The sequence below is a fragment of the Carassius auratus genome, chromosome 38, assembly GCF_003368295.1.
Source record: "Carassius auratus strain Wakin chromosome 38, ASM336829v1, whole genome shotgun sequence".
Classification (NCBI taxonomy): Eukaryota; Metazoa; Chordata; class Actinopteri; order Cypriniformes; family Cyprinidae; genus Carassius; species Carassius auratus.
Genome location: NC_039280.1, coordinates 23,585,195 through 23,596,463, shown reverse-complemented (window position 1 = coordinate 23,596,463; position 11,269 = coordinate 23,585,195). Strand labels below are relative to the sequence as shown.

Below are 11,269 nucleotides of genomic sequence, written 5' to 3'. Positions count from 1 at the left end.
CTCCTGTTGGAACAGTAATTCTGTCTCCTGTCCTTTCCCACACCTTCATGTATTTGTAGGACCCACGCATGAATGTGGTGATGTCATTTAACAGAGAGAAAAGTGGTTCACTTGACTCTGCAAAAAGTGCAGAATATTGCTTGTACAACTCTTGCATGTTTGCAGCCCGATCTGTTCAATCCCCAACCCTTTCCAAAACTCTCTTCAGCTAAACAAGATTTCCCTAGTACTCACACTCAATCACTGCTATTAGCTATGATCTCATTAATTGCATCTGTCACATATCTTACATTGACACTCAGATGTCAAATCTTGTGTTGTATACATTTGTACTGAATACATCCCAGCTTCCTGAACTTCTTCAGTAATGTTTTGCTGGATTGAGAGACTGATGACACTAATGACTGTTTATTGTTATCGGCCGATGATTTGGCATGACATGCAGCGGCAACGTCTCGGCGTGGGTGATCACATTGGTTCTGCACAGGAATAGCTGCACGCTGAACAGTCGACACAATCGAGGCAGTGTTGCATCATGACTTAAGTCTCTAAACTGCATTATTCTCGCCAGTGTTTAACCCATTCAGTACTCGCACGCTCTCCTAGAGATTGACCACATTGTTTACGGCAAATATGAACACCAGAAGTTCTGGTCCAGATCTGGCACAACGGTCCAATACCGGCACGGATCCATTTTTTTTTATCTGGACCAGAACTGGGCACTTTCAGCATCAATGTTTGTGTTTGTAGTAAACAGCCACCGATCAGGAGCAGTCTGTGCTGCTTCTGTACCACACATGGACTAAATCACACACTGCAAACAAGTGTGAACCTCAGCTCACAAAACCAGGCTTGCACTGTGTGTTAGCTGTCGTGCAACAATAACACTGCTGTCACAACAAAAATACACTGCATGATCCAACACTTAGGGGAGAGAGATTGTTTTTCAGGGAAATCCCTTTATTTAATTATTCATTTAAATCACTATAAATGTAATGTTGCTCGTGGCAACAAATCAAAAGTGCAATTCTTGTGTTTCAAGCTGCTTATTTTCAGCAAGTCATAATATACATGTATAATATACATTATATATGAAATGCACTTGCTCTAGATGAATGTCAACAGAAAACACAGATTCTAATTTTATTGATTTTAAATAAGCAGTCATCCAGTAAAAACACAATTTTGCATAAATCAAACAGGTTTAAAAAAAAGAAATTAAACATTTCAATATATAATTCACAAATACACCTGAGTCTATAAGGACTTCATATAAACCCACACTTATAAAAAAAAAAAGATGTCGCTCACGTGCCTAAAGCATGATTTATTAAATGATGCATTATTATAGCATGAACTCTGAACACACTTTACTTGACCACCTTTCTCAGCTCAGCCAAGACCCAGATGGCGAAGGTGAGCAGCGCCACTGATCCGGACTGATGTGTGGCGGCCAGCGAGGTGGGCACATAGAGCAGCAGCGTACTGATGCCCAAAACCACCTGAGAATCACATCAGAAAAACACTTGATTAGCACCAGTTTCTGAAGCTTCAAGGCACAGCTTATAAACATGTAATCGCTTTAATCCAGATAGTTCTACTTAATACTGGGAGGATACCAGTCCAAGTTCTTTTTATTTTTCAAAGTAAACACACATTAATCCATGTGTTGTAGCACTGATCGTGTTTGTTAAAGTAAACTGGCAGAGTAGCTATTTTTTTTTTAACAGCAAGGTAAAAAATACTGATACTGTCACTACAACACTTGTGTACAGCATAGCCCATGTAAAAAATTAATAAATAAACAAATAACTTGCAATATTAAGTTAAATCACCATCTAGATGAAACAGTCTGCTGGAATAGTTCTCTACACCATTTACTGAAATAGTACTTTAAAATTTACTATAAAAAATGCACAATAATAATTATTATTATTGCAAGAATACCCAAATCTGGTGCATTTTGAATGTAGTTTAAATTAAAATAGTATATTGTGTACCAATTTATTCTTTTTTTTAAGGATGCTATTGTTTTATCACAATATGACAATGTTTGTGTAAAGTTCATAATTTAATAGATTTATTCTATTAAGAATTTAAGATTTAATTACACTGAGAAAATTACGACATTAATAATTATGACATTATTCATATAAAAAAAATGTGAATTCATATAATTCATTACGAGAAGCTTTAGACAAAATTTTTGAGAAAAGCCTGTGCAACTGCGGTGTATTTAGTAAAAATATCAACGCCACTGTGGTCAGCCCTCACCAAGGTTAGTACACAGCCTCGCTTTGACTGTAGTGTGTTCAGAGAGTATTTCAGAGAGTACTGAAGACAACACAAGTATTCAGGCCCTTAACTCAGTCAGCTGAAGCACCACTGGCAGTGACTGCAGCCTTTTTGGGGATGATGCCACAAGCTTTGTACTTCTGGATTTTGGGATTTTCCTCAGGGGACTGCTGGTGAACAGCCACTCTTAGATCCCTCCAGAGATGTTTGGTTGGAATCGTTGTTAAGTCACTTGTGTTGTGCTGATTGTCCTGTTGGAAGTTAAACCCTTTGGTCCAGTCTGATATCTCTTTATTCTGATTTGTTCCACTTTCCTTTTAACCTTCCAGTCCCTGACACTATGAAACATCTGAATCACACTGTGCATGAGCTGTGCCTGGTTTCCTAGCAGACGTGATGATTGGATGCAGTTCATCACAGATGTTTTTCTGAAACGCTTGCATGTACTGAGGACAGGCTTCAGTCTGGCCAATCTGACATAGACCTCAGATCAGTGAAGTCTCCTATCTCCACACATGATCATCAGGTTCTTACCTCGCCTCTCGCTCCATCCTTACGGCTCAGTTTGGCTGGGTGACCAGCTCTATGAAGAGTCCTGCTTGTTCCAAACATCTTTCATCCCTGTTTGGTTGGTTTATTATATTGACAGGTTTAGTCACCTCAAAAAACTGCCACGGTTGGACTCCATTCAGAGTGTAGGACCATCTCAAAGATGATCCAGAGAAATGGGATGCACCTAAGCTAAATTTTTTAAGTATCATAGCAAAAGGTCTGAATACTTATGTCAATGTCAACAACATAACTAGCTGCTGAAATCTCATCGGCTACAGGTGTCCATTTTTGTTTATTTGTGATATTTGGAAGATATGTTAGCGTTTGCACCAAAGAAGATGCATGTCAGTTGTCAATGTATTCGATCTTATGCAAGCAGAGCTATGATGATTTCTCACTCGTTGTTTCCTCAAAGCATTTCCAATGTGTCCGATTGCATTTAGACACTGCTTTCATTAAGGCATAATAATAATAATAAAGACAAAAAATCTGATCAAACACAATAGCACATTAAAGCACGTTTTGGTCAATAATAATTTTAGAAGAGGAAGAGGAAGAAAATGGGTGCAAATACAATAGGACTGGACTCCTAATGAGTGTGTAGTGCTGTTTATGGTGCAGTTTTGGGGTTTTTACTTGTGTATAGGCCATGGCTGTGAGACAGCCGATCGCGATCTTGGCCCGTCTGGGCAGATGGACCCGTCTGGAGAACAGGTAGAGTCCTGTGATGGCGGTCAGTGAGCCGATGCCCTGCACACACAGGAAACACCTCAGATAAACCACTTCTGCTAGAGCACACACGTTTCAGCTGACAGGAGCAGTGCTTACCAGAATGCGATGGTCAAACTGAACCGTGGTGGGATTTTCAAACATGTTCTTGACGGCTGGGGAAAAAGCCAGAAGATCATCAGGGATCCAGCGCTCGCCCATCTTTGGGAAAGAGTTATAAACCAAACCCGCATCCAGTCCAGCAACAAAGGCGCCTGAAAGAGACCATGAATTACACAGACTGTCAAACTAGACCAAACAGCCTTAAATATCATCCTCTGATCCTGACACATTGAGTTACAGACTAAAGATCCAAGTTCAATTTAAGTTATTAAAAGAATCCTTTATAATAAACACAAGAACACACAAGTCATGTCATGCGTTTGCTCTCACCAGAGAGAGCCGTGAGGAAGACCAGGCCGCCCGTAACCTTAGCAAACCTCCTTAACTGCAGAAAACTCCTGCTGTCAGGTATCTAGAGTGGAGCAGAGACAGAAGATTGACCTGTAACACATCCAAAGCTCCTGAAACAGCAGCAGGCCGAGCAGAGCAGAAATCACAGCGTACCCTGTTGGCAGGCAGCATGAGAGTGAGTCCCATCCAGAGACTGGAGCAGTACAGCAGCAGAGCGGAGCCCAGATGAGCCGCCAGCCTGTACTGACTCACACGGGGAATGTCGTACGACTCGGGTTTCTCCTCCAGACCACTCTTCACCATGTACCATCCCAGGAGCCCCTGAGCACGTGCATCCATTAACAGATCTTAATTACACAGCACAATCTGAACTAACTCTGCAGTGTGGTAGCGCTGCAGGAGCAGACACGGAGAGCCCTGTTAAAGACATCTGGTCATTCAGATCTTTACTACTAAACTCAAAATGGTCAAAACCAAAAAAAAGGCAGACATAGGATTCGGTTCGATTCAGCATGCTGTTCCGAATCTAACGAAACCAGTCTATTTTGGCCAAACTGGTCAGAAGTTTTAAGCAGAAATGGCAATGTTTTATATCTTTTGCTGTGCCAAAACTCCTTCTGTGCCCTCAGGTCATCGTTGTTGTAACGCTTCCCAAGGTTGGTCAGAATCTGCTAAAGCATTGTGGAGATATAGCTTCATGTCCTTTTTTGCACAAACTTTATGAAATTGGTTTGGTATATCAAAAAGCTTTAGGCAAGTTAAAAAAGTTAAAGCGTTTGCAAAATACTGTATTTTACTACATACAGTGGGTAAAATAAGTATTGAACACACCACCATTTTTCCCAGTAAATATATTTCTGAAGGTGCTGTTGATTTCAGCTGGTGTCTGGGCTGTCCATGCCTTTCTGCATCTTCCTTTCTTCATGCGTTCAATACTTTTTCCCTGTGTCACTCCACGTTATAACACAGAACTTACTTTCTGAACTTGTTTGTTTTGGATGTCTTGGGTTGTTACAGACATCTGGTGAAGAATTCAAGTCAACGGCAGCTTTAGAAATATGTTTACTGAGAAAAATAGTGAGGCGTTCAATTCTTATTTTACCTGCTGTGAACCGAAACGGTCCACATTCAAAATGGCTGATAGAAAAAAATTGGAATCGAATGAGATTATTTTAATGATTTTTGGTAAAATTGTTTAGAAAATATTTAAGTCACATTTTGTATATTTTCTAACCAGTGGGTGGTGCTGTGCCGAGGCTACTCATGTGCCCTTAAGTCATTCTTGGTATAAAACGTAGCAAGTTTGGTATAAATTTGCTAAAGTGTTGCAAAGATACAGCCTCGTACATTTTTGCATAAATTTCGTCAAATTCGTTAACAAGCTTTACGAAAACGCTTTTGGTATGTTTGGTATATTTCCCACGAAATAAAAAAATGATAAAGTCTTGAGCTGTGAAAATTAAAAATTTGGTAATACTATCTCAGAGTATTATTGTTTCAACTGGCTCAGCCTTGGCGAGGATAAAATATTAAACGTTTTTAAAATTTCAATTATTCGAGACTTTCCAAATCACCTTGCAACAATCATTTACCCTACAGAGCTAATACTACACTAAACATGTTTTTTGTTGGACGTGTGGAGATGAGATTTCATGGTACTGCATGATGACTGATTACCTGGAAGACAACAAAGCCACACAGACCCAAAACACGAGGCTTCATGGAGCGGCTGAAGTATCCTCGCTTCCAGAAATACACTGTAGGAAGAATGTAAGCTAATCCAACCAGCCGGCCCCACATGCGGTGACCCCACTCCATGTAGAAGATGAACTTAAACTCTGTCAGAGTCATGTCATGATTCATACTGCGGATAAAATGACCGTCACTTTGAGAATGCAATTTCCACGTAACCAATCACACCAGACGTATAGTAGCATCATACCTGTACTTCCGCTCACATGAGAAGATGAGAAATATACTCACATTTTGAACTCTGGGAACTGTTTGTACTTGGAGAACTCGTTTTCCCACTCGGCTTGAGTCCGCGGCGGCTTCATCTCCTTCACTAAATGCCAGTCAACCATAGACAGACCGGACTCCGTCAGTCTAAGACACACAGCCGTCAGTCAGACCGCAGGGAGACCAGGAGCATGTTTCAAGCATTGGTCTGGCAGGACAGATACTCAGGGGGCAACAGAGCTCATAACGTCAGTCCAGTGTTTGAAATAAATATTCTAATAGGCTTTATCCTGCTTTTGGACTCTCGAGATGGTTTTCTTTGGTTTCTGTCAATGAGTGACTCTATAGCACTATTCGGACGGGACTAGTTTTCTAAACTACGTTTGAGTTTCGATTCATATCACCTGACGTCTGTGATTTTCATGTACCAATTCGGACGGGACTAACATCTCTGTGTTTATTACAGAGGTGGGAGGGTCTGATTTGTGCATCTGGGCGTCACAGAGATCACGCGCTCTGTATGCGTGCATTGCATTCATTCAGAATGATTGCCTTAGTATTATTACACAATAAATACTAAATGGCTAGTATAACAAAACCATGTTAATGTGTGGTTCCTTTAGTTTAACGTGTTTTCCTTCTTTTTTTTTTTAAATGTAATTAAAACATTATGTAACTGAGTACATAAATGAACGTGAGTAATCTTACCTGATGCTGATATTACAGTAGCCGGTATTAACAGTTTAAGCGATCTTGCTCTTGATTTTATTATTTGTATTATTTTTTTATTATTATTTATTTGCCGCTAAGCAAATATATCAAACATCCGCGCGGTAAGAGCATCTACGGTAATTCACGTTGGCCAAAACACACAAGGAACCGCGTTGTGAAATAAAATATCACCGGCAATCACAGACATTCGCATTCGGACGGGATTAGTTTTCTCAGAGGATCACTGAGTTTGCTGAAAAACGGTAGGTAATTTGCTCTGGAATTATCACAGAGGTTGTGTGAGAAAAACACAGACGTGGCAGATTCGGACGGGATTAAAATCACCAAGTACTTCTGTGAAACGCAGATTTCTCTAACGACCCCCTGTAAAACTAGTCCCATCCGAATAGGGCTTATGTCAGCTCTCCCATCATCTCTCGATCCCTCAGTCACACATACAGCACAGTAACATGTTTTTACATTCTAATGAAGGAAGAATCGTGCCTTTTCTGTTGCCTTCTTTTTAAAGAAATTCTAAAGTTTTTAACCATTTTAACCAAAAGCTTTAACCATTCTGCACAAAAAATGACCAAAACTTGACTCCACTTGTGCGCAGCGTGTTACAGAAGCGAGTTCTGATTGGCCAATCACCATTATTTGTGAATTATCTTAAGTTGATATTTTTAACATTTGGTTTGCATGTTTTTGCATGTTGCATGCAAGTTTTGCATAACACACATTATTAATCCAAAGTGGATGGTGGTTTTACTGAGGGGTTGCTTTTTGCCCGTTTTTTAACCACTATATAAGAAAAGACTACACACAATCACTGTGAGATTGTCTAGTCATGCTGACTCATTACAGGTGACTTTCTGAGGCATGATGAGCGTGTGTGTTCACCTGGTGACCCCCCCCAGGACCACGGCGCCCAGCACCAGCCCACTGCAGCCCAGCAGCCAGCGGCCCAGCACTCGATCGCTCGCGGCGTTTGGGATCGCCCCCGTCCGGACTGACGTCACCGTGGTCTGTCCTCTCCTCAGCAGCCACTGTCTCAGAGGGGTTCGCTGGAACACATCCACAACCAACACAGACTGCAGTGATCAGCTGACACACACAGAGGCATCAGATCGCCAGAGGTCACAGGTCAGTAACGTGACCTCTATTAGTAAACGCTCCGCTGACCTCATCACTCAAGTGTTGCAGTGCTGCATTCAGATCATTAAATATTAATGATTTTATTAGGAATGACCAGATGCACTTATTATATATTCCTGATCACAGGATAAAAACGTATCATACATCATAACTTTTTAAAAACCATGTGAGCTCTGATTTGTACATTGTGAAGTAGTTGTAAATAGCATATTTCTGTAAGTATCTTCCTAAAACAGCAACAGTGTGATTGAACACATAGCTGAAGAGTCTCGTATCACTCTTCAGCTGTAGATCTGTCATGTAAAACTGTTTTTATCATAAATATACTGTATATGCGTTCATATTTTAAATAGTGGTTACAAATCTTCATTTATGCAAAAAAATATATAATATGTTTGAACTTCTGAACAAGATATGACCGGTGTAAATTGTAATGTATTTTTTTTGTACGGAAAACAAGTAAATATATCATGCCTTTTGTATCCATTGTTGTGTAAATGTAAATATTCTAGTTTTATAATAATGATAATAATAATAATAATAATAATAATAATACAAAGGGAGGCACTGGCAAATTGTCACCTGTGGTAAATCTTTGTGGTAACTGTGAGCCTAGTGGAACTGGAAAACAACATTTAAGTGAATTGTAGAGCTGTTGTTTTTTAATAATTCATTACGTATGTTACTGTATTCATATAATGGGAGGTAGTGGGAAGTGTTCATCTCGCTGTGACCCTGGCTCGACCTCTGAGTGGATGTGCAGGTGCTGGGGATGTTAACGGGTGTCTATACTGTACTGTACTGTACTGTACTGTACTGTGTGTGTGGATGAACGCGTTAAAATCTTCCCGGATGTTAATATAGAGTTAATAACCGCTGGAGAGTCTGAGTAACATGATTTGATTCAGGAAGGTCTCTGCAGTACAAACCATGCAGCTATAGGCTCTTTACACTGAGTGCTGCACACTGATAGAGCACATGTGTGTTAGCGGAAGATGACATTATATCCACACACTGACCGCTGCTGTAATAATATTCGTGTCTTACCTGTATATTTCTCCCCGCAGTTTGACAGCTACACGACAAGGCAAGTCTGAGTACTGGCAGCACCATGATCTCAATCTCGCGGATAACCCTCTCTTTCTTTATTATGAAATTATTATGAAATTACTAGTCACGTAACCAACATACATAACTACCCATGCTCTTCTTCGGCTGCTGCTGCTGCTTCTTCTTCTTCTGGTTTTGTTGGCCGCTTCCTCCTCCTAAGAATCAGCGCCCCCTGCTGTAGCACATGAGATGATCCTGCTGTACTGGACGTGTCATCTAAGGCTTTCCTTAAAGGCGCAATATGTAATTTTTCTGCTTTAAAAATAGCAGAAATCACTATATCTATGTTACATATATTTTTTAGTTGTGTACTTACATCTTCCCGGCAGTTTCCACGAACTTTCAAATCCGGAGAAAATTATAGTTTAATTAGAAGACACGGCACGTTTCTTTATTTCCGTTTTGTCGCCCGTCTATGGCGTCATATAAACTTTGACCCCTCTAGTTTATCTAACTTCCTGCAGAACCGCCAAATACAAAGATGAACAGAAGCAAAGACGAGACGAAGAAGAAAAAGTAGTAGCCTTGATCGAGACTATTATATTTTATATTTATATTGTTTATATTCGTATTTAAACCTCAATCAATAACTTAGTTATGGATCATGATTATGCTTTGCCTGCATGTTCTGTGAAGCGCAAACGTACAGGTGAAATAAATGACCCGAGATGGTTTTGGGACAGACTAGCTCTCATGTAAATCTACATTTGTTCTATATCTAGCTGAATAAAGTAGCTTCAAATGCAGTTCTCTAACTTGTTCGATATCATAGTATAACGTAATTATAATTATTAACGAAAGGCGACCGTGTTTTTTAAACATATATTACTACTAGACAGATGGAATATTGATTTGATAGGGGTCTCATAATTCATATATCTCTCCGTTCGAAAAGACGTGATTGTCAAAATACTAAGTTAGAATGAGTGAGGAATGATAGGGAGCGACAGAGCGCTTGTTCCAATGAACAACAACTCCCATGAGCCTACGCTCTTTCCCAACGTCATCAGTGAACACATCGATGTTCACAGTGTTAAAGAGATGGATTCTCATGCTAAACATGGCCAAAGTAAAAAAAAAGAATAATTTGGACGAATTTCTGTGCTGAAAATCTTACTTCCGGTTGGTACAAGTTTTGGCAGTTTTTTTTTTTTCGATCGTGGATCTAATGGCGTAGATGATTGTGAACTCCTTATATGAGCATTTCTTTCGGAAAAGGAGGAGAGAAAGACCTCGCCCATAAACGCTTCGGGAAATCGTCGGCAGCGATGCATAGGATTTGTTTGAGAATGTCTCCAAATAAGTGTCTTTTTGGATGTGAGGGAAAGTTGACCGTGTTCAGCTTCCCCAAGAACCCAGTGTTACATGAACAGTGGATGCAGTTTGTTTTTCCAGGGCAGCAACGGAGTGTAGCAAGTGCGTTTGTGTGTGCTCATCATTTCTGTGACGGCACGCCTCCAGGAGCTCGGCTTTTTTCGGAGAGAATCGGATAGCTGTATTTTTCTTTTATAAATATGATAAAACTAAATACTTTTTGGAGATATGAAGGATGCAGTACTACTCTATAGGTACTCAAGATTCACATGAGATTAGGTGAAATGGTCTATGTTATGTACCCTTTAAACTATCCTTCATCCTTAAAGGTCCCGTTCTTCGTGCTTTTTTGAAGCTTTGATTGTGTTTACAGTGTGCAATAGAACATGTTCATGTTTCGCGTGTAAAAAAAAAACAGTATTCACGCAATTCACTTATCTGTATACCGCTGTTTTCACTGTCATAAAAACGGGCTGATGACTTCCTTGTTCTATAAAGCCCCTCCTTCAGAAATAAGTAACTAGTTCTGATTGGGCCAGCGGTTCCTGTGTTGTGATTCGACAGCAGCTGAGCGCAGGCTGCCCTCCTGGAAACGTGCGATTGGACTAGTTTTGAGAAGCAAGTGAGCAGGAGCATGTGCTGGAGATGTACTTATAATCACAGGAGCGTTTTTACTGACGAGATGCTCATGAAAATTGCATTACATTTTTTTGCACAGCCCTAACATCTAGTTAACAAAGCTAAACAGCATTGCCCTTTGTGTAATAAGTTACAGAAACTGTTAAATGCACCAACTTAAATAATAAAATACACTTACTGTGGTCCATAAACAACGCCTTCTCCAGACAAAGAGGGAACTGCTCCATCTTTTAAGAATAATCTTTGTGCGAATCCGGCATTAAACTGATTGAGATTGAGGAAGATCGCTGTCCTCAGCAAAATGTGCTGCTCATAGTTTTACATGTGGATTATAATTTTCGGGAACCGAGTT

At 40.1% G+C, this 11,269-nt stretch overlaps 1 protein-coding gene across 1 annotated transcript; it reads right to left on the bottom strand.

Moving 5' to 3' along the window:
* Positions 1-939: 939 nt before the first annotated feature.
* On the bottom strand, positions 940-9,121 carry cox15 (cytochrome c oxidase assembly homolog 15 (yeast)). The gene is made up of 9 exons (XM_026224870.1): positions 8,902-9,121; positions 7,600-7,763; positions 6,013-6,135; positions 5,707-5,893; positions 4,183-4,350; positions 4,009-4,090; positions 3,676-3,830; positions 3,484-3,597; positions 940-1,502 (listed from the first exon to the last, which is right to left on the bottom strand). Exons 1-9 carry the CDS (start codon positions 8,965-8,967, stop codon positions 1,371-1,373), a joined length of 1,191 nt encoding a protein of 396 aa, XP_026080655.1. The 5' UTR covers positions 8,968-9,121; the 3' UTR covers positions 940-1,370.
* Positions 9,122-11,269: the final 2,148 nt, after the last annotated feature.

Excerpts from the sequence above, each read along its gene's own strand:
- cox15 (XM_026224870.1), bottom strand. The coding sequence starts at position 8,967 with ATGGTGCTGCCAGTACTCAGACTTGCCTTGTCGTGTAGCTGTCAAACT. Across the intron at positions 6,136-7,599 it reads GTCCTGGGGGGGGTCACCAG|ACTGACGGAGTCCGGTCTGT; the intron begins GTGAACACACAC and ends TGTGTGTCTTAG. Across the intron at positions 5,894-6,012 it reads CAGTTCCCAGAGTTCAAAAT|TATGAATCATGACATGACTC; the intron begins GTGAGTATATTT and ends TTTTATCCGCAG.